Source organism: Drosophila biarmipes, chromosome 3L, assembly GCF_025231255.1.
Source record: "Drosophila biarmipes strain raj3 chromosome 3L, RU_DBia_V1.1, whole genome shotgun sequence".
NCBI lineage: Eukaryota > Metazoa > Arthropoda > Insecta > Diptera > Drosophilidae > Drosophila > Drosophila biarmipes.
In genome coordinates, this window is record NC_066613.1 from 25,198,911 (window position 1) to 25,221,129 (window position 22,219).

General features: G+C 43.9%; 3 protein-coding genes across 13 annotated transcripts; 1 reads left to right on the plus strand and 2 right to left on the minus strand.

The window, feature by feature from the left end:
- Window positions 1-342: 342 nt before the first annotated feature.
- Window positions 343-12,980, minus strand: LOC108035412 (lactosylceramide 1,3-N-acetyl-beta-D-glucosaminyltransferase A). 6 transcript variants are annotated; one of them, XR_007763655.1, is made up of 4 exons: window positions 12,240-12,980; window positions 2,168-3,136; window positions 832-1,777; window positions 343-682 (listed from the first exon to the last, which is right to left on the minus strand). XR_007763655.1 is itself a non-coding variant. In XM_044094917.2 (4 exons), exons 3-4 carry the CDS (start codon window positions 3,038-3,040, stop codon window positions 1,301-1,303), a joined length of 1,350 nt encoding a protein of 449 aa, XP_043950852.1. In that variant the 5' UTR covers window positions 3,041-3,136; window positions 12,240-12,515; window positions 12,859-12,977; the 3' UTR covers window positions 343-1,300. The 6 variants fall into 6 exon arrangements, 4 of the variants coding, with proteins under 4 accessions (XP_043950852.1, XP_050742025.1, XP_050742024.1 ...); XR_007763654.1 differs by having other exon boundaries at window positions 343-758; XM_044094917.2 differs by having other exon boundaries at window positions 343-1,777; window positions 12,240-12,515; window positions 12,859-12,977.
- A 364-nt stretch (window positions 12,981-13,344) lies between these two features.
- Window positions 13,345-15,636, plus strand: LOC108035520 (uncharacterized). 4 transcript variants are annotated; one of them, XM_017111185.3, is made up of 6 exons: window positions 13,644-13,835; window positions 13,888-13,976; window positions 14,041-14,175; window positions 14,241-14,593; window positions 14,705-14,795; window positions 14,847-14,995. In XM_017111185.3, the coding sequence occupies exons 1-5, from the start codon at window positions 13,729-13,731 to the stop codon at window positions 14,771-14,773; spliced, it is 753 nt and encodes a 250-aa protein (XP_016966674.1). In that variant the 5' UTR covers window positions 13,644-13,728; the 3' UTR covers window positions 14,774-14,795; window positions 14,847-14,995. The 4 variants fall into 4 exon arrangements, with proteins under 4 accessions (XP_016966675.1, XP_016966674.1, XP_016966671.1 ...); XM_017111182.3 differs by having other exon boundaries at window positions 13,658-13,835; window positions 14,650-14,795; window positions 14,847-15,636; XM_017111186.3 differs by lacking the exons at window positions 14,705-14,795; window positions 14,847-14,995 and having other exon boundaries at window positions 13,345-13,835; window positions 14,041-14,171; window positions 14,241-14,375.
- Window positions 15,624-22,008, minus strand: LOC108035519 (nose resistant to fluoxetine protein 6). 3 transcript variants are annotated; one of them, XM_044095081.2, is made up of 6 exons: window positions 21,475-22,008; window positions 18,567-19,171; window positions 17,268-18,117; window positions 16,715-17,080; window positions 16,115-16,658; window positions 15,624-16,025 (listed from the first exon to the last, which is right to left on the minus strand). In XM_044095081.2, the coding sequence occupies exons 2-6, from the start codon at window positions 18,940-18,942 to the stop codon at window positions 15,894-15,896; spliced, it is 2,268 nt and encodes a 755-aa protein (XP_043951016.1). In that variant the 5' UTR covers window positions 18,943-19,171; window positions 21,475-22,008; the 3' UTR covers window positions 15,624-15,893. The 3 variants fall into 3 exon arrangements, with proteins under 3 accessions (XP_043951016.1, XP_016966670.1, XP_043951015.1); XM_017111181.3 differs by having other exon boundaries at window positions 21,369-22,008; XM_044095080.2 differs by lacking the exon at window positions 21,475-22,008 and adding an exon at window positions 19,798-19,864.
- Window positions 22,009-22,219: the final 211 nt, after the last annotated feature.

Genomic DNA, 22,219 nt, shown 5'->3' on the forward strand with positions numbered 1-22,219 from the left:
GATTTTAGTCGTTAGAACTGCTTGTTTTTATATTCAAAAATGTCAGGTCAAACAAAATCTAATTGCTATGAAACGCATTTTGTATATATAGTTGTCCCTTTCTCTCAACTGCTTGCATTGCAGCCCAACAAAAGCTCGTGGCTATGAAGCTGCCATGTACACTATACTTGTCTCTTTCCCTCTTTAACTTCATGCAACTGCTTACCTACGAAAGATGATTTGTATGAAACCGCGAATCGCACTATATTTGTCTCCTTTTCTCATCTACTGGCTGCACTGCTTATTCATCAAGCAAGCAGTGGACCCAACGGAAATTTGAATTCAAAAATAAAACACTCGGAGGTCGCTTGTAATTTGTATTTTGAAATGATTTTCATATAATTTCTGACAAACTTGAACATTTAATTAATTTCATTACACATTTATAAATTTCATTTGTTACCATTTCGTTCGTTCATCGTTTTCAGCTTTCTCGGACCGTACAATTTGCTATTACTTAATTCTTTGTTTTTCATCGTTTTTGATATTTCAGTTAACGTTCCTGGCATTTCTGTTCCCACTTATGTTACTCATTTACTTCATTAGGTTTGTGTATCCGTATAAATGTATGCACACGCAGATTCAGATTCTCCACCCTTGGCCTTGCTGGAATACTGGGACCGAAACGATAGAGTTTGGATGGCTACGAAATACATGGTTTTACAAAAAATAGGTAAGTGTTATGCAAGCGCGTGGGTCGATCTGCATTTCGTTTGTCCCTAAGTATACATATATATAAGTGCTTTAATAAATACTCCCCCTTCGAATTCAATATTTGGTTTGGTTACTCACTGATTTCACTAAACACTTGAATCCTCAGCTTGTCGGCTTTGTTTTTAGCTTTCCCTTCTGTTCTTCACCCATCGTGTTAAGTACTATTGTAGTTTTCTTACGAGTTACGAGTTCTGCTTAAGGTATTGCGATCGTTTTATTGAGTTTGGTGTTCCGGCTGTCTGCTTATCTGACTTTCCGATTTTGGTGAGCGATTCGCATTGGATGTGACTATCAGTAGAGTCCTTAGATTAGTTACGGCTTTCGGTCTCGGTTCATATGATACGAATGATTGTGGGCAGGTGGTTGGTGGTTCACTTGACTTGCAATGTTCCGTTCGGTTCGTTCTCGTCGCGACAAAAAATGCTACCTATCCGATAATCAGTTGACACTAGGGATAACTACAAATTAAAACTAAACGCTAGAACTTAAAACTGAACAGCCAAAGAAACTAAACGTAGTCTAATCCATCGTGGGGGAGCCAGTGAAGCTAGCTGAAGCCCGTGGCGGAGCTCGTCTGGGCCTCGGAAAGGTTCGCACTTGGCACTGGCGCTGGCGGGGACTTGGAAGCGGGGGATGCGGGCGCGGATGCGGATGAGGACGCGGGATGGGTGAGCAGGGGCCGCTGGATTCTGTCCAGCGCCATCTGCCAAATGGCCATGCTCTCGTCCGGCCGGATGGCGTGGTTGGTGAAGAGGAACGGGGGATCCTCGAGATCGGCCTCGCCGCTGAGCAGCCGGCGCACGTCCTTCTGCTCGAGGTAGTACTTCAGCGGGGTGATCCGGCTGCCCGTCTCCTCGGCCAGGATGCCCGTGATGAGCACGTCGTCCACCCAGAAGTACTGGGCCTTCTGCGCCGCCTCGAACAGCCGCCGCACCACGTCCGGTGCGTAGACAATGGCCATGCCGGGACAGTACTCCGGGTAGTAGCGGTGGGGGTACTCCTTGTAGGTCACCCGCCATTTGGACTGCAAGAGAGGGGATTTCGATTAGCATGGCTCTTATAAAAGGATTTCCTGAACTTGCAGAGCTTAAAGTGTTCCCTTTCAGCAAGTACCTTAAGATAAGATAGCCCATTTTATTGTTATTCTTATCACCTGTTTGCAGGTTACCTAACCGCCTCAATTGCTAATTGGATTTTAATGGCCACAGTTACTTATTCAATTGTTTCTCTATTTATCTATTATTTGCTGTTTGCGAAGGGAAAGTGCAAACGTGCTATCTACAAGGCCAAGAAAAACAAATAATGAGCTCCAGAAATATGAAATTGATAATATGAAGTTGGAAATTTATAAAAAGTAAGGAAAGAAAATTCCAAAAGATAAATATATTATCAACCACATTTAAGCACCACTCACCCGGTACGATCGCTTGACCCGCGAGTGATGGACGGACCGGCAGAGCATCAGCTCGGGATCCTGGAGCAGCGCGTGCTCCGGCAGCGAGGGCGTGGCCAAGTACTTGACCAGCTGGGGGGTGTTCATGAAGACGTCGTCGTCCACCTTCACTAGCAGCTGCGCATGCGCACACTTCTCGCTGAACCACTTGAGGGCCATCACGTGCTTGTAGGTCATGTTGCGGTAGGCGTCCTCGAAGTTGCCCTGCACGAGGTCGCCGTGTAGGTGGTTCTCGCGTCCCAGGAACTGCTGCCACCGCTCGCCGTTCTCGCCCACTCCGCCCACCAGGAAGATGACCCGCAGCGGCGTCTGCTCTATGTACTTGCGGTCCGCCCAGGTCTCCCGGATGATCCTCCGCTTCTCCACGTTCCTCACCGCCGAGTGCACGAATATCAGCACCCGTACATCCTTATCACAGGCGGGCTGATCCATGAGATACACGAAATTGGGCAGATCCATCAGGTGCATGCTGCTCCCGGGGGGCGAGGGCGTTTGATGGGAGGCCAGCGCGGAGGGCGTGGCCAGCAGGCGGTGGCCATCGAATGTGTTGCTAACTACTACTTGGCTACTATAGTTGGTGGTACTACTACTAGGACTAGGCAGCTGTATTTGGTTTGGTTTGCGCCGGCTCCGCCTCTGCGGCCCACTGTTGGCACTCGGCTGCTGGGGCTGTGGCGTGCTGCTGGGGCCGAGTGCACTGCTTCCGGCTCCGGTTCCGCTGAAATCCGCCACGATCTCCGGCTCCAGCATCGGCGACTGCTGCACACTGACCAGCCAGATGACCAGGCACACGTTGATGCAAATGAGCAGCAGGCACACCGATCGCTTGTCCATCCTAGCGGCTTGTGATTGGCACTAACTCTGTTTCCGGACACCTCAGACGGAAGCGTTTTCTGCGTGCCTTGGCCATCTAACTCCAGATCCGAGTGGCTGCAACGGCAGAGGTAAGGAAAACTGTTAGTAAACGCCACTCAAAGCCCACTTCCCCACCCAGTTTATCGCCAACGCGATAATGACCCGGGGCATTAGGCCAATTGGCTGCCACTGCCACTGCCACATGACATGTGGTCAATTTTCTAAGTGGCCAACAGCAACAGCAGCAACAACAGGTGTCAACAGGTCGCACATGAATTAGGCGAAGCGCACCCTATCGCTTTTGGCCAAGCGCATGCCAATGGAACGCACCTGCCATAATTCATTCACGACGAGGCGAGACACCTGATGGATTCCCGGCGACTTCCGAAACCGAACTGAGTACCCGAGTAACTGGGTATCTGAGTACCTGAGTACCTGGGCACCTCCCGCATCGAAAGTAAAAAATGCGGAGAGATAAGTTGAAATTATTGATTTCTTGGCCCGACCACGCACTCCTGACAGCTCTGTCCACATCGATAAAGGAATTCGTCGAATTTAAGGCCCAGCATTTGACAAGGGAATCGATGACGTCCCACGGAGCTGGAGCCTTATCGAAGTCGAGCAGTTAATCGTTATGGTGGGGCACCTACATTAATTGGCTGTACTTAAATCGGCGGTGGCAACTTGGCCAATCGCTTTCAGATATCAATGGAGGGTGGAATGTTTTCCCCTACGCTAGTTTGCTTATCACAGCTGGCCAAACGGCAGTGCAATGCAGCGTATAGCAAAAGCGCTCGATAACATTTAAAATTAGGCAACAAAGCTATCTAATCAGGTAGACCCAAGCCAAAAAATAGAGATTTATTTTAAGCCTTGATTACTTCGTGCACATTAAACGGCTTAATAAAGCACTTGAGGGGGCTTATAATTTGGGTAATGGTTGAAAAAGATCTTGTTATTATTTAACTTCTCATGAGTTCATGGGAAATTAAATTCCCTTATCAACCGCATTGTTGTTTCTCCTCGGAGTACATATAGTTTTGATATTTTCAAAGTGGATGGCTCACCCGTTTCCTCTTCGGTTTGTGCATAATTTTAATATTTTCGCAGTCAACCGGAAGACGCACTCACGCCCATGTCCGTAGATAGTGAAACAAGGAGCTCTTCAGCCTCGAGTCCGAAAAGGCGTTCCGGGCGATTCCCCAATGAAGTGGGCACACGCGTTGCAGTCGAATCGAAATACAATCCAGCGATGGCTCCGTGCAATATGGAAAGGTCTGTGGCCAAGGTTTGGCTGCACTCAGCTGATTATCTGCTCTCGAAACTCGCCCAAGGGACTTTATTAGACAACGTCTGGAAACGCTTTTCGATTAGATAGCCGCGCGCGCCTTCGATAAGAGTAGTCCCCTAATGACAGATGGGCTGTGCCGCTCTGCGCCGCCCCACATTTGAGGTACTCAAGTATTTTATACACCGAAAGCGTCACAAGTTTGAGGCCGGAACGCCGTTCAACACGCGAAACGTTATAAAATTGTTATATTCATGTAAATTTCCCGCCCGAGCCAATAGTTCTACACAGACTGGGTTAATATGAAATAAAGGAGCTGCGGTGGATGGTTGTTAATGGCTGAGGGCAGCACGCAACGCCCGCCATGTCCTCAGACTTTGGGCCAGGGCAACCCCAAGTACCCAGATCTGGGCTCCAGTTGGAGGGGAGTTGGTGCCCCAAGATATGCGAAAACTAATTACAGCTGAACCTTTGACCTTTGGCAGCAGAACGAACTGCAAGCCTTAGGCCCCACCAAGGCCAGTTATGCGAAATGCAAAGTGAAGTTTGGCTGCAGTTCCGACTTCGAGGGTGGCTCCATTGCACATTGACTGCCAGCAGTCACGACATTTCGCCTGCTGGTGATTTTAAAAATAAGTGGAAAGGTATGTACTCTTTTTATATCTTTCTCTGAAATCAAAATGGTTTATTAAACATTTATGCTACACTTTCAGTGGAAATGGTTTTCTGTTTTTCGTCTGTAAACTACTTAAATGATAAAGAATGTTTTGCATGGCTTGTTTAATTTAATTACCTATCGATTTTTGTATGCACGCCACACTGACCTTAGCTGGGCAATTAATAACTGAGATAATTATCTGATGGTCGCCCCGGGAAAACGCTGAGGAAAGTCATCTTCATAAATTATCTGACTGACCTGCACTCGTGACATTTCTGAGCATGACACGAATTCAATTAGGAATTGCTGTTTGCCCTTTGAACTTAAACATAAAGCAAGCAACCTTGCTCGATTATGTTATACGATATATGCATGACTTAGAAGAAACTGTTCTTGATATAAGAAGTATTTATTAAAAATATAAATACATGCGCTTATCTTAAGCACTCCCTTTAGATTGGCCTGCCTTTTGAACTTAAACCTGGAATTTGTTTGACTATGCATTATGATATATGTATGAATAGGAAGAAACTGTTCTTGATATAAGAAATATTCTTTAAAAATATTAATATGAGCGCTTATCTTAGGAACTCCCTTTAGATTGGCTTGCCCTTTGAAATAAAATATGCACTTGTTTAACCACGAGCTATGATATATGTATGATTAGGAAGAAACTGTTCTTAATATAAGATATATGTAATATAAATTTATAAATACAAGCGCTTTTCTCAGGCACTCACTTTAGATTGGCCTGCCTTTTGAACTTAAACCTGGAATTTGTTTGACTATGCATTATGATATTTGTATGATTTCAAGAAAGTGTTCTTGATATAAAAACACTTAAAATATAAATAAAAATATTTTTCTTAAGCACTCCCTTCTGATCAACCTGCAAATGCTGGTCTTCAGAATAAAGGTTGTAAACGGTTTATAAAGGTTATAAAACGCAAACATTTTCCACCTTTGCTTCCACTAAGTACCCACACCTCTCGTGAACTTTACAGAAATCAGCCTAGACTCCGAGGTTTATAGACGGGGTCGGGCTGTTGTTTGGGGCTGGGACGCCTGCCAAAGGCTGGCATTTGCAGTCGATAAAATGCCAACAGCAACGCCGAATAACTTTTTCAAGTCGAAGGTTGAATTTTATCGTGGTCTGTGGTCCCCGAATGGCTCTGAACTATACAAAAAACCGGCAATAGATTCGCTTGCAGTTTGCGGCCCGGCGTCTTCTATTGTTTATCTGGTATCGCATCGGGCTTTTGATGGCTTACCACTGGCCCACTGGCAGTTTTTGTCTGAGCAGCAGGAGGATTGTTTACGCTGAATGGCAGCAGGTTGGCACTGCGGAAACTTGGCTCCCGCCCAAAAGACGCTTTAAATGCCTGTGCCAGGTTGTCCTCCACTCGCACACACTGCAACTTTCACGTGCTTCTTGGCACTTGCCATCAATCGGGAGTACAATATTTGTATACACCAACTGAACAAATAAATACAGTACGAGGGTCTCCGGAGCAATAATTTCCATTATTCAGACTCATTACAAGGCGAGCACTCAGTCTCGACTGGTAATTAGCGAAAAAGCGAACTGTAAGCAACTTTAAAGTGTGGAAAAGAAAACAAGCTAACAGCGAGCTATAACCTTAAGTGCAGTTGCGGTTGCCTCAAGTGAAAAGTTACACATATGAACCGCATCTAAGAGTTACACAATTGAAAGTGTGGAAAGTGGCTGGGATTTCTTCACATTTTCTCGCGAGTAGGGTTCTGCTAAGCAGCTAAAAACTGTTTCTTAGGCGGAAAAACAGCTTTGGGTGTGCGGATAACTCTGAAACCGGTTTTTGACGTTGGTAATTGCAACGCAAGTCGCGTTTACTGGGAATGATTGAAAAGCGTTTGCGTTTAACACAGAAACATAGGCGCTTCGAAGACCAAATAAATGCCTGTACTTGATAGCTATTTGTATCAGAATTTCAGCACTAGACGCCCACAAATGCCCCAGTTATATCCACTTCCGCGGGACTATCTAAGTTGCATGCTAACAACTTTAATTGTGTTTCAGCAAACCATTTCGGTATTTATTTATACCATGACTAATAGCCACTATCAAGTGCCTTCATACGCCATTCATTTGTAATTGCTCGGAATTTTCTCCAATTGATGCGGGCAGCATTGTGTACGCAACTTCTGGGAAACAGAGGCACGGAATGCACCCAGCTGGAGACCTTATCTGTGTCACTGTAATCCGAGGGCCTCTCGAGATCCCGGAGAGCGTTGCATTCGCCACTTGGCATCCCGTCGCCGGCGTCAAATGGGAGTCAAGAGCTGGAGCATCAAACATCAAGCCCCGCCGGCGGCCAGACAAAGGTCCCTCACAACTTGATGGCTCACAAATGTAGCCATCCATGTGGGCCCACGAGCTTACAGATTGTGTACACATGCCATATGCAGACGCACTGGGAGAAAAACCAGCTGGAGTCAAGCCATTCCCCGTCCGGAACATATAAAATATCCGTTGGCACATCGGAAGAAACATAAACTTGATCAATCGAAATTATATGGATACGAAATCTTCTCAAGCTTCAGTAAAGTAAAGCCCTCACTAAACTTTCTTGATTTTAAGCTTAACCCAGAGAAAAAGTATCTACAGCTTAGCAATATCTTACTATAAATTCAATCCGTTACATATAAAGCTATCCTAACTAAAAAGCAATCTTCTTATCACTCTGCGACTGTTTATAGTAATTAAAACAATGGATGCTAATGTGTAAAATTACAATTAAACAACTATTTCTACTGTTTCTATCATCAACAGCATTCCATACGGTTCCATACGTTTAATTGTCGTTTGAAATCGATATTCCAAGTGCATGGCATCTTGCTGAGAGCCACGGAAAACCCGCCCTGTCCCAGATGTCGAAAAATGTGAGTCAGCAGCTTGAAGGAGTTTTCGCAGACTGGCAGAAATGAATGGAAGAGGAAAAGCGGGGAAGCCCAGACGGGTTTTCTGCTGCCAACATGCCGCAATTACAACATGCCGAGGGAGATTGCCCCGCCTCTGTCGGGTGCAACAAACATTTTGCGGTGCGGTTTGTGGGTGAAACTGCATACATAGGCTGTGCTGCAAAACTTTTCCCGCTTTCCCATGTTCATTTCCATTTCCACTCACGACAGCGGCACGCACACTACTCACGTGGGCTAGCAAATTGCAGGGCAACGCTAAAAAACGATGCCAGCCAGATATTTAGGCGAGTGCAACAGAGTCGGGGGTGTGGATGCCACATGGAATTGCAACAGCAGTGGAAAAGTTGGTCATCCCGGGCAGCGGATGCGGATGCGGACGCAATCCGCCCGAGCCTCCGACGGCTCAGCCGCCTCCTTCCCCAGATTTACGAGCTCAGTCTCGCCCAATTCCTGAGTGCGAGGTCTTGGGCGTTGGCCTGCACTCACAGAAATCCCACTATCCCAGCCATATGGCATTTTCAAAATATAGTTCTTAGTCAGCATCAAGGTTCTAGAAACCTGATAGCGAATTTCGGGGCATAAGAATGTCGAATACCTATAAGTTTGTGCCATAATCATACTTATGCTATGAGACATTGCTTTGCTTGTAGAAGGCAGGGGTATACTATATTCGCCTACAGTGATGTTAGAAGTAAAATGGTAATTCAAATGATTTTTTTGGTCATTACTTTGAACTATAGCTTGATGTTTTTATATCGGGATAGTGTATGAAAAGTGTTTAAGAACTAAACGGCCAGTAACAATTGGTTAGCAGAGTAATGGGTAGCCGGTAGTCGAGTATTGCACCTCCTTCGTTTCTCCTAGGAAAGCTTCGGGAAGGAAGTGAGATGTAATGTTCAAATTTAAGTCCTGCAATAAGACCTCTGGGTTACTTCCCCAAGTACCCAACCGCAGACCCATAATGAACTCTTCCATGGCTGGCGTACGTTATTCAGGACATGGATGGCGGCGCCTCCTGAGCAGGGCAGACGGGATCTCAAGAGGTGCGGGGACCCTAATCCTCCCCTGCCGCAACGACAGGGCGACGACAAATGCATTTCGCTTGATTGAAGGACACAGCGCGCTGAGTGACAAAGCCGAGGAGTCCGCAAATTGGCAATTAAAAGCCAACAGGGCGGGGTTATGGAAGTAGAGAAATAAAAATGCAAATACAAAGCACCAGGCACAACGGCCGGGAAACGCCCAAGCTAGGGTCCTGCCTACTTTATGGCCCTCTGCAGGGTGGGTCGCTCTCTCGCACGCTAAATAACTTATGGATACGTATTCCTGAGCTGCGTATGAAAATTTAATTACGCGCCTTTTGTTTACATTTCCTCGGGCCGGCCAGCCCGGCCAAAGTCCAGCTCTTGAACCCCGGGCAAAACGAGTTTTTTGCACGCACTCGCCGAATTTCTTTGGCACAATGGACTCGATCAAAAACACAATATGTGTCCGTGTTTGTATTCAAATGGGCACCCATATAGGGAACATAAAGCGAAGAAACTGGGAAACGCCTTGCCGAAGAAGACAATCCAAAATGCTCGGGCGATGACTCAGTTTTCTGGGGGATCGAAAGGCCACATTTCTGGGCTCTCATTATCACTTGTGCAAATTTGCTGACATAAAATTAAACGGAATTTCTAGAATTTGATTATTGTAATTCGTTCTGCTTCTGTAGCCGCACACACAGCTGATTATGAAGTACACAAAAACTCGGGGGGCAATGCAAATAAGTATGTTTTTACCATATAACAAAAACTAGCATTTTGTGAGAGCTCATTCCAGTGCAAGTTTTCCGATTACCACGGGCAATAAATAAGTTCCAAATACTTGCAATATTTAAAGAATCTGTAGAAGTATGTGCGAGGAAGGTGGCAGCTCTTTATCTTTGGATTGAGAAAATATCTGCATTATATGCAAAAACATATTCACTTGTAGCTGGCAATCGAAATTCAAAGTGCACTGGTGTGGAGCATTGGAATTTGTTAATATTTCAATTGAAAAATATTCTGAGATAGGGTATTTTATTTAGTATCTTTGGGATCAGAAATAAACTAATTGAGCATTATATTTTATTGGGTTCTGGAAATGAAAATTGTCACATGTGTGTCGCATGATAGTCACGAAAGAGTTTCACAAGTGTAGGTAGATTAGATTTTAGTGATCGCCCTTATCAACTTTACTTGGGACCAACTTATTTTAATTTGTATAATTTTTTTGAGTGACAACATTTGATTTTATGGTCAACTTTTCTTCTGACAAATGGTTTTTATAATGTAGTATTTCATGAATATGCTGGTTTGATGTAAAAACTACTCCTACAACCTCATAAAGGAGGTGCTGACTCCCTATTAAATGTGCCCATTGTTGGTTTTAATGCGTTTTACAAATCTTGAGCCAAAGCCACTTGGCTCAGGTTATCAGCCCGTGCGAATCGGGCATTTCAGCGCGGTGAGCGGTGGGCGGGAGGAAAAGAGAAAGCAGAAAGCTCAAGCGCTGACGCGGCGAGTGACGTTGGCGGAGAACCCCGGGGTCACTGTACGGACCAGTAAAAGTAGCGCCGTCGCCGTCCAGCGCTTCGCACGCCGGTTATCAGTGGGCCAGAAGGCGCAAGTGGGCGCAAAGTAGCGACAGCTGCGGACGGGCAAGCAAACAAACGGGCGAAGACGGAGTTCTGGGTTCGGTGGGGCCCCTGAAAAAATTAGACAAATTCACGGTGTGACAGAGACCGTCGATTGAGGGAGATGAATATATCCATATGCGAGCGATATACGAGCGAGAGCTTCGCGCGGAAGCTGCCGCAATTAAAAATCGGAGCTTTGCCCGCGAGCATGTGATCGAAAAGTTGGAGCGGTACGATACAACCAGTGGACTTGAAACGAAAGTTGATATTCTTACATTGACACAATTGAATGAAATCATTTCCTTAAATCATCCCTTAAATATTGTACCCATCTCGATGCTTATGTACGCCTCAAAAGAAGTGGTTCGGCTTAAAATGTTCCATTGGATTCTTGATGAATTTGTAAAGGAATTTCCTCAGAGCTCCTCCTTGAAAATAACTATAGGTTGGATCAAACTTTCAAAAAGTAAGCCAGCTAACTCTACGAAAATCCTACGTACTAAATATTTTTTGTTTTAATCTGAAAATAAATGTTAAAGAAATAATATTATACTAATAAAATATACTACCTTATGGTTTATATGGCTTCATAATATGTCAACTTAAAATAAAGGATATTAATACTCTACTTAAGTATTATTAGTTTTTAAACATTTATATAAATGCTTACTCAATTGAGGTTTTAGAAATTAAGCTTTATCGAAATGAAAATATTAGTCACTCCGCATATCAAGTCAAATTGATGATTTAACTGTTGAGCTTGTCTTTATGGGACTATCTGAGACCTCAAAAGCGAGATCTCTTTTTTGAAACTTTATGTTTTATTGTTTATGTTTTTGTCATATTATTGATTGGAAAAATTTAATAAAAATATAAAAAATATTGGGTTTGGGATTACACTTATGCATATCTTATCATACCATATCTTGGCATAACATATCATATCATATCATATCATATCTTATCATATAACATCATACCACATCATATCAAATCATATCACACCATATCATATTCTATAATATCATATGACGCACTCATCTTATGGAATCGTAGTGGAACGAAACTATAGAGGGCTCCACTGTAAGTGATTGGGCAAACACTTGGAAGACGGTGAGAGAGGGGCGAGGCGGCACAGTGGGACAGGCCAAGGCCAAGGCGGCAAAACAGGCAACCAGGAGCGCGGGAGCCAAGGAGCCCAAGGGGAACCAGACACACAGGCATGCGTGCCACTGTGCCTGAACTTGTTCAAGGTCAGTCGCCAGCGACAGCACATGCTAAAAAAAAGAAGGAACCTCTTGTTGTTGGGAAAAAGCAAAAAAGAAGAGCATGCTGCAGAGGCAGCAACAACAAGTCCGCTGGCCAAGTTAAAGGCGACGAAAAGAGCGAAAGACATACAACAAAAAAAAACAGTCACACACACATATGAGCAGAGCGAGCGGGAGAGCGAGTGTTCGCCCCCGCAGAAGCAACAACAATGGGCCGCCGTTCAATGGGATGCTGATAAGAAAAAAGACAAAGCCCTCCAAAAGACAAACAAAAAGGTTTCAAGTACAGGGCTGGCTTAATTAATATCTTAAGTTTTAGGCCTTTTATGATTTCATGTATTCACCTTCTTCCTGTTTTCCCGGCTGCCTCCTCATTTGCCTCCCATTTTGAGTCCTTCCAGGAGAGCGGGAGAGCGAGAGTGGGGGCAACTTGGGTGCGTTTTTAATTAATTTCCGCAAGCAGCACACACGCACACTCACACACACCCATCTTTTCAGGTAACAGTAAAAAACAAAGTCGCGGAGCGACAGAGATGGCGATTCGGGAGTGCTAATTCAACACTCACGCTCACAATAAAGCGATATTTAATATATATTTTGCATCAATTGCTTGTTGACAGCTGGAATATACACTTATTTAACGCAATTTTCCAGCCCACACACACGCACACCAATGCACACTCGCGGCGAAAAGGAATGCCAACGGAGAGGAAGAAGAAGAAGCAGGCCGAAGGATGCTGGGCCCGAATATCCTTTTTCGCTGCTCATACAACGCTTAAACTGCTCTTTTAGTCACTTTGCACTGGTTTTATCCATATGTTGCTGTTATATTATTGTTTATGAGTTGCGTTTTTGATGATAAATAAACTAATATCAGCCGGATATAACTCATTTGGCATCATGGCATAACCGTAGCAGTTTTGAAAGCGAAAACAAGCTACATATGTTGCTTCACTACTTTACCCGCGAAAAGTCACCGACGACTGTGTTTTTTAATATATACTTTAAACAATTTCAAGTGGGGAAAAACACGAGCAGCGCGTCTCAGAGGGTGCAAAATTGTGAGCGATTTAAAAGTGAGCGTACTTCGCCAGTTTGAACTTCTCTCGCGAGAGGTATTCGCCAGCTTCGGTCTTTTTCCGCACTTTTGGTATTTTCGGCCGCGCTCGCAGCAGCCACACTTTTTCGGCAGCGTCGTAGAAATCTTGCTTCTATTTTTTACTGAAACTGCGTTGTTGCTAGTTTCCATTATTTAATGACTTAAATATTCCTTCGTTTCCTTACGTGTTTGAATTTTCTCTCGTGTGAGAGGTATTCGCCAACTTGGGTATTTTGCCGCACTTTTGGTATTTTCGGGCGGCATTCGCCGCAGCCTCACTTTTTCGGCAGCGTAGAAACCTTGCATCTCTTTCTTACTGACAATACGTTTCCTTGCGCTTGCTTACGTTGAATCTTATCGTTTTATTAATAACGTGTTAAAATAAATATTTTTATTTCAGTATTCTTTGCACTTAACGACCTTATCGTGTGGTGAAACCCCTATTGCTGAAGCCCCTGCACTTAAGAAAGAGCACAATCTGTACTTACTCGATATTTGGGGTGACCATAATAGCAGTATACTGTTATTCAGCAGAGCACTCTGATTACAAAGATACTTTTGGAGGTTTATTCAAAACTATTTAACATGTTAACAAAAGCCCATTCGGGCTTTGGTATTTCGGTAAAATATAAAAAAGTTTTCAACAACTTTAGGTATCGATAAACACGTTGTGTTGCAACTGCCATCTGCAATGTGCAACTAGTGAAAATAACAGAGCGAAAAAGTTCGCAAACATGAGTGCATCAAAAGATAAAGATACAACTTTAGTTCCCACGGTCAGAGAAGTGCAGCAAAAGTTTGCAGAGATCCTAAGCCATGGAGAGGATATAACCTGGGATCTGTAAGTAGCTAAGAGCCTCGTAGTATTGAAAATATTAAAACAAGGTGGGCAGGCTGACAGCTAATCAGGAAGAGGTTCTAAAAAGGAAGTTATCCCTGTTTAAAGGCAATTGCAACTGGTTCTATCGGATTTGGAATCAAAGTAAGAATATCAATATCCTTAATGTAGCCATATCTTATATTGTTACCTATTTCTTTTATAACAGGGAAATACACAAATGGACAGTCCTTAACGTCCCTCTTTTTTGTGCTGATAGTGGACAATGTGAGCAATCCGCAGTTGGCTGAGGAAAGCAGATCCTGGCACCTGTATCCTGTTTTCCGTTGTCGACGTTGTGTGGGTGAATATATGCAAGGCGTTTGAAATCACTTACCACTAAAAGAAAATCACATTTCTATTTAACAGACAAATCTGGTCAGGCCAGTGGCATCGACTGTTGCATGGCGTACGTGACTCAGAACTCAAGTTACGGAAACTGGAATGAGTTTCTTTTGCTGTCAGATTTTCGCGAGGGTTTGATGGTCACCCCGTATCGTGGAGTGTATAAACTGATTGATGGTCAGGTCGAACTAAAATCGTATCCCATCACAGAACAGCCGCGCCCAGGATTCTTACCAAAAATCAAGGATTGCTTCATAACGCCCGAGTCCTTGTCAATAGCTTCCAAAACACCTGTTATCCGCAAGAAATCAGAAAATGCTGTTTTTCAATTGGTTCCCGAATTTTGCGCAGGTGAACGGATGCTCAGCTTGCTCTTGGTGGGTATTTTCCGAATACATTTTACACGTTTCCTTAAATCATTTTATTCAAATAGAATCCTGACAGCGTGCAGAAATCTTGTGACTTAATTGATCTTTCTGATTCTTTAGTTCTATTTACACAAACATTTAACAATTTTCGTCTGGCAAAAAGTATGTTGGAAGAAGCAAATTGTCTAAACATCTTGGTTAATCAGGAAAGGTCAGTATGAGACATTCAATGTTTACAAAATTCTAAGTTAATTATTTATAGAAGCGTTTTTGACAAGATATCGGAGGAAGCTGTTAGAATAAACGGCAAAGTGGATCTAATACGCAGTTCGAACGGAGTTCCCTTAAAATCTGAGCTCGACATTCTCCTTCAACCCATACAAAAAAAGAGAAAACCAAAGAAGTTACCGGAAACTCCCAAGGAACCCATTGATGTACTGGAGAATTCTCCAGAAATCAACACTGTCAAAGTTAAGGGAGAAGATATTGACCTGGCAGTCTATGGCAAGACTCTTAGAGATCACATTGTTAGCTTAGAGAGCTTTGAACTGCTGATTACCAGCATGGCCGAGCATTTGGAACCCGAAATATTTAAACTTATTCTACAGCTCACGCAAACTTTTGTGGAAAACACCAGGGAAGAAATGAGCCAACTGCTGAAATACTATTTTTCGACGGAATCCGTTCTTTATCAGATAATTTGCAGTATAAGAAAACATTATCCAAGCTGGAACTTTAATGAAATTAAAGAGCAATCTTCAGAGATTTTAAGGCGTTTGCGGTACTATTTTGCTTCTTCTGACCCGAATTCTCGTTCTGAATTTCTAAAAAAGTGCGAGAAATGTACCGGCTACTACGACTTATATAACAAATATTAAAATAGGTTACTACAACCCTGTTTAATATATGTTTGGAACTATAAGAAAGAATGCATTTTTTAAATAATCAAATTTATCTGACATATGTATCTTAATGTTTAATTTTATAACCCTTTTCAAAATGAGTACAAACGTTGAAATAAATATTTTCAATTCGTAAGTGTTGTCAAATAATATATTTTCTATTCTGGGCGTGGTATTGTGTTTGCCTACATACAATACGTACATCAGAGTTAATATACAGCTAGGGTTTAGCTTATTAAGAATGGTTTCCACCGATTACAAGGTATGTATAGGTATCTGTAACATTGACTAAGACAAGACTAAGCCTAGGATTCGATTAGGATGAGTAGTTGTACATGAAAGCGATCACAATTGTCAGATGGAGGCGTGTGCGGTGACCTTAACGATCTAATTTAGGGCTAGCATCTTTAGGCGTTTTTCGGCTTGCACTGCCGACGGTTTAGCAAACTGGAAAGATTGCTGAAGGGCAGCTCGAAGGCCAGTGAAAAGAGGATGGAGGCCAGGTAAACGATGACAGCGAAGCCACAGGTGACCACGCACTAAAATTTAATATACATTTTAAGACCAATGTTGTGGGGCTTTTTTATAAAGAATTTTTAAAATCCCTGGAGATATTCCTAGTACTCACCAGCATGAAGGGATCTGCATGCGTACTGGCATTCGTTAAACTGTAGAACAGTGCGATGACCAGCGGGTTGAGAAGGTAAATGGCGTAGGACAGCCGACTGACATGTTGGAAGCCCTTGGCCTCCAGCAGACGTGACCACCACACCCCCCGCCCACCGCAGCTGCGCGCTATCATCCAGCATACACTCAGCGAAAAGAACAGGCGACCCATCACAAAGAGCGTGATGGCCATCAGGGGACCCAGATCCCTCTTCACGGTCGAGTAAATGCAGGCGAAGAACACCAAGAGGGCCAGGTGCCAGCAGAAGCGTTCCCTGGGCTCGCTGATCTCCAGCTGGACTCGATTCTCCTGCAGTAACCAGGCCGTTGCAGCTCCCAGGATATAGGGAAGGACCCTCACAAAGGGGGAGGTGTAGATCTCCGTTCCGGTTGCAAAGGCGGCATCGAAGGACAACTGAAACTTGATGCTCAAGCCGATGCCATAGGACCAGGCGATGGTGGCCACAAAAGATGAAACCACCAGGGCTTTGACCGCCCTAGGATATCTGTTTTTAAAAAAATAATAAATAATATATTCTTAGGAAAAGACCTAACCACTTACTTCACATAGAGAAACAGCAGAGCATTGGCCAAGATAAAGAACTGCATTTCGCAGGCCAGGGACCAGCTCCAGTTGGCGCACATATCCCGATGGTCGAAAAGGTTTTGAATAAAGAGCAAGTTCCGCCACCAGTGGCGGGAGCACATCTCATCGAACCTCTCATTGATGTGATAAACCGAGACATCTCCTATGTAAGCGTAGACCAAGTCCACGGTGGCCATGACAACCAAGTAAAGTGGTCCAAGACGCAGATACCGATGGAAGAGCAGTTTGCCAAAGAGCCTAAGATTTTCACTGGGACTATTTCGACGAACGGCCTCCAGCTGCTGAGAGTTCCGCAGAAAATTGAACGTTTGCAGAAAGCCACTGAAAGAAATTTAGCAAGCGAAATCAGAAAAATGGATGATAGTCTATCATTTTATTTATGATATGTCTGTTTTGAAAGAGGTTATATCCAAAAACAAGTTTATATAATTGGATGAACATACTCAAAGTTCCTTTATTTCGATCTTCTAATGTTTATGGTAATTTTTCCCTATGTATATGAACTCACCTGATGGTAAAGAAGACGTCCACGAGCAGAGGAGCCGAGGAAACGTATTGAAAGAAGGCCTGTTCTGCATACGAAATCAGCACAGTCTTGTTGTGGACAGTGAAGTACATGAACCAGACCACGTGGAACACCATGATCCAGATGGCGCAAACGGAGCGCAGTCCATTCATCAGGGGAATTTCATTCGGAGAGTTCTCCCGCACCGCAAAGATCTTGGCCCAGTTTGTGGGGACATCCCAGCAGGGTATATATTTCTGCAACTTCTCAATTTGCAGCAGAGAGTTGAGTCCTCTCCAGACTTCAGATTCAGCGGGTGCTAGTCCAGGATCGGGCTCCTCGGATGAAGGTGCCAACTTCTTGGTGGCCGACAGTTGTTGGGCACAAAGCATCAGAGCGCCGGTGACCAAGACACAGGCCACCAAAAGTCGGAAGCTGGCCCGCTCGAAGAATTCTTCCCTCAGCTGCAGATCCTTCATGTAAACCACTTCCGGTCGGATGTCGAAGATCTCGTTTTCGGTGAACATCCCCCCGGCCACGTAGTCCTGGGCCAAATGTTTAACCTCCTCCGAACTGCAGGCACTTGGGAGGCACAGGCCGACGTGGATGATCTGCTCGGACATTAGTTTTATCTCAACCTGCCAGGGAGAACTGTGTCGCAGGTACAGCACCCTGTAGTCCATGTCGAAGGGCGCCTGCTGGGTGATAATTCCATAGTGCATAACCCGATCGAAGTTTTGCGACAGGGTTATGCCCACGGGTCTTTGGACTCCGCGGCAAGCTTCCCGGCTTCCCAGCCAGTAGTTCTGGCCATAAACAAAGCCTGAGGGTTTCGTGCCCGATGCATCCAGAACTGTGGGGAAATTTAATGAATAATGAATGAATTAATAAACAGGTACTCCGAAGTACATACTTCAAACAATATTTCCACACTCTATTGTACAGAAACTTTTTAATGAATCACTGGCTCATCTTAAAGGGTTATTTGAGGTGTGTATTTTACAGTTCACTTGTAGTCATGAACTTCCTAAGGTGCGAATTTCAATAGACAACTGTTGATTCTGTGAATCATATATTTATCATTCTAAGTCATTTAAAAGTATTTAGCGTTCTTCTTGTAAAGAGATTTTTACCTTACCGGGAAGATCCCAGTTGTTATTATGATATTGCTAACTGGAAGTTTTGTAAATAAGTCTTGAAATTTGTTAAACAACCAGCCAGCAATTGTATCTTTACTCTCGGGTCTCCTTGGGGTCTTTCAAATTTAATAACACATTTTTTCGGACTATTTTATCGACTCACCCTTCATGGCCCATGGCTGTTTGCCGAGTATGCCGCGCTGCATTTGTCGCAGGTGCGCGTGGCACTTTTGGCTGACGCTGCTCTCGTTGGCCACTTTGGTGAGTCCGAAAATGACGGAGGTGCGGGTCAAATGGGTCTCGTGGGGCGAGTGGCTCAACATGTCTGAAGTGGTTTCCAAGATCTCCGGTTCCTCGGCCATCGATTGCGATTCATTGAGCGACTGACTTTGATAGCGCTGCCAGTTCCGTGAGGTGGTCGTGGTGGTGGTGGGGGTTGTCTGATTTCCGGCGCCCTTGGCCAAAACCGAGCCCAGCCAGAGGCCGAGCAGCATGAGCAGTACCCAGAGGTACGGTCGAGAGGTGCGCCTGATCTCCATGCTGCTGCGGTACTTAGTCACCTTGGCTTATATCTATACACCTATTTATTCGTTGTTAGTACGGCTGCGCGTATTGTTCGAGATATTTGGACCGCGCTTGTTTGGCTATCTCAAATGGCTTGTTTGATTGCTGTTTGCTCGCCGCCGCCGTTTGCCGAAGGTCACCGCACTGCGATCGACTGCGATTCACCTGGCCACGCCTCTCCGCGTCCCTCCCGGATCCAGGCACCTGTGGTGTATGGATATTGGTTAATATTGGCTTGCCAATTGATGGGGAGAAACTTTCGTCGGCCAGCGGTGGCCAATAGGCACGTCTCTCAAGCGCATTGTATTAATTTCCCACTGACACACATTGCACACGCTTAAAACCCGCAGCCCTCTACGCTTTGGTTTTTTGCCGATTGCATTAGAATATTACGCATACGCAGTGTGTGTTGGTTGCCGGTTAAATAATCTTCGTTGGCCAAGGAAACCAAGAAAATGGGAGCGCGTCTTTGGGCAATAATTAACATATAACGTCTTTATTTCATTATGAATTGCAGCTTTGGTTTGGCTATTAGTAAGTCCGAAAAAAAGATTTAGCAATGCACTGGGGCAAAGTGTAGCAACGAATGGGGTATGCACTTAACTATATTTGATGGGTCTTATATGACGAGAGATTTCCTAAGCTATATATCTGTAATATTTCCGGGTAACAAGTTCTTTTTGCCGTGTAAAAAGGTAAACAAACCAAAGTCAAGGCGCAACACACGCACTAATTTCGCTAGAATATTACGCATACGCCTTGTAAGCCCAATTACCGGTTAAACAATCGGCGAAAGAGGGTGAGAAACTTATGTAATAATTAACATTTACCACAGGCGTTAATAACTTTGCGTTTTATTTTGATGGTATTGGATCCCGGGCCTCAAGCAAACGTCGCGGGGAGTAAAAGTTTTTGAAACGCAGCGAAAAAGATAAACAAAAATCGAGACGAGGCGAGGCGAAACGAGACTCAACCCAATTCCGCTGGGAGTGCGACTCAAATGGAGACTAAGGTTCAATTGATTGCCTTCGTTGCCCGGCGACGGTTTTGAGTTTTTGGCCGAGCACCGGCCTGAGTCTCGGTTTGAGTTGTTATTTTCTGCAGAGTGAAGTCTGCGCAGGTGCAAAGGCAGGGGCACTTCGATTGATTTTGGACCCGAAACCCAAATGGGACGCCACTGCTGACCACACACAATCGACGGGCTGTTGTTGCTGGCCTTTCGTTTTCGCTTGACACACTCGCACACAATCGCAGCTCACTCATACGTAATAATTCACGGGTTATTGTTTATTATGACTAAAGGTGCGCGTAATCAAAATTGACAGACGAATGCGGTTAAAGAATTATGCGGCACACTCAATTTGCGGCCAAATAAACTAATTGAGTGGATCGTATTTATGAAAGAAATGGGGAAGCCGAAGAATTGGGGGTTTTATAACAAGGAAAACGAAAAGCTAGTTATCAAAATGTTTATTTTACTTCAAATTAATATCTTATCAACCTTCTCCAAGTCTAATTCAGAGAACAGCAATCATAAAGGTGAGGTGCTGGCTCCTCACATATCTTTCAATCCACTTAATCTTTTTGTAATATCACAATGAATGTATAAAAAACTCTTTTTTAAAGACAAGTAGTTAAATAAGCATAAATTTGTAAAGCAAATTAGAGACATTATGCATGCTTTCGATTGAAATGAAACACCAATTTCATAATCAACAAAGAAAATCTTTTGAAAATGTGCATATTAAAATACACTGTTAAGAATATTTGAGAAATATATATATTAATAATATGTGCCTGTTTAATATAATAGCTTTAATATAATAGCTTTAATATATATAGCTTTAATATTATTTATAAAATTAGATTTGCATAAAAGAGTAAAATTTAGTTAAAGCATTTTCTTAGAACTTTGCTTTTTAAAAACTATTTAGGTTATTTGTAAGATACAACGTTTTTCCTTTCATAACTACGGCTCATCAAGAACGTTGGAACGACATTAGGGACCGCTATTTTTTCTCGCTGTGCATGGTTAACGCTTTTTGCTCGTTTCCTCGCTTTCCTAAGCGATCTTTTTGTTGGTTTTGCATAATTTAGACGCCGCTTCTTTTGTGGCAAGCGCAACGCGCGACGCCCATCGGACATTTGTGCATATACTCGTATATATATATTTATGGACTTTGCCTATGGGGAATTTCGAAATATGTTTGATCTGCATTTACATAACACTCCTGAGCCGAGCTCGCGGAATTGGTGTGCTACAGTAGGGAGAGAGCGAGGGATCCACACTAAAGGCCAGCTTATTGGCCACTGTTTGTGGGCGACCGTGTTGATCAGAACCCAATTAACAAGTCCTATTTGCACAGAGCACAGAACCAGCTGAAACCGTCACTCAACTTACTTTGATTTGTGTTATTTGGCTGATTTTCGAAACCCGTTGAGCGCTTTTATTTTCACTTTTTCCTACATTCCGGCGGCAGTTAAGATTACTTTTATTGAGACATTACCGAGAAGAGATCCGCGTGTCTCCGATTTTGCTGGAACGGGGAATGGAATGGAGTTTTTCGGAGGCTTTAGCTCCTCGACTTGGACCGACTTTCGTTTTCGTTTCTTTCGCTGGCTGATAAAACGCACTGCACAACAGATTAGCTGGCCGTATACTATATGTGTGTATATTGCCCACTCTTTCTTCTTGGCCTCTTGCCTCTCTGTTTTGTTTTATATTATTTTTTTTTGGTTGACTTGGCTTACTCTGGCCCTGCAACTTGTTTGGGTTTTTTGTGCCTTTTGTCAGCTTCTGTTGACGTTAACCGAATTTCGTTTTCATTTTCGCTTAAATTTCTTGATGAGGGCCACGACGCGTGCAACGTTTTGGTAACAACTGTGCGCCGCTGCATTTTGGCTCAAAGTTTTATAAACTTGGTCGCTGGTCAAAACTGAGTGGACTGCGCGGTCGCGGCGAAGTCGGCCGCGCAGCAGCCGAGAGATAAATCAACAATTGGAATTTCAGTCTCAAGATCAACAAAAGACGACCGACTCCCGACGACCGACTCCCTTACGCGCCCGAGTCCGAGTTTTACGTGTTTAGTTTTCAGTTTTCAGTCCGGATTGTCAGTGGTCAGTAGTCGCAGTTTTTGCCTCGACTTCGGCTCTTCGCTTGTCAATTGCACGCACGTTAAAATCTCTCTCTCTCTTTTTATGGCTCTTTCCCCGTCTCTTTCTCGGACGGTCCAGACCCTTCAATCAATCATT

Coding starts and splice junctions, on each gene's coding strand:
- LOC108035412 (XM_050886068.1), bottom strand. CDS start 3,040: ATGGACAAGCGATCGGTGTGCCTGCTGCTCATTTGCATCAACGTGTGC. Junction 1,778..2,167: donor GGGTCAAGCGATCGTACCGG/GTGAGTGGTGCT, acceptor CCTCTCTTGCAG/TCCAAATGGCGGGTGACCTA.
- LOC108035519 (XM_044095081.2), bottom strand. CDS start 18,942: ATGGAGATCAGGCGCACCTCTCGACCGTACCTCTGGGTACTGCTCATG. Junction 16,659..16,714: donor CTGCTGTTTCTCTATGTGAA/GTAAGTGGTTAG, acceptor TTTTAAAAACAG/ATATCCTAGGGCGGTCAAAG. Junction 16,026..16,114: donor ATGCAGATCCCTTCATGCTG/GTGAGTACTAGG, acceptor ATTAAATTTTAG/TGCGTGGTCACCTGTGGCTT.
- LOC108035520 (XM_017111182.3), top strand. CDS start 13,729: ATGAGTGCATCAAAAGATAAAGATACAACTTTAGTTCCCACGGTCAGA. Junction 13,977..14,040: donor CTATCGGATTTGGAATCAAA/GTAAGAATATCA, acceptor CTTTTATAACAG/GGAAATACACAAATGGACAG. Junction 14,176..14,240: donor CCGTTGTCGACGTTGTGTGG/GTGAATATATGC, acceptor TCTATTTAACAG/ACAAATCTGGTCAGGCCAGT.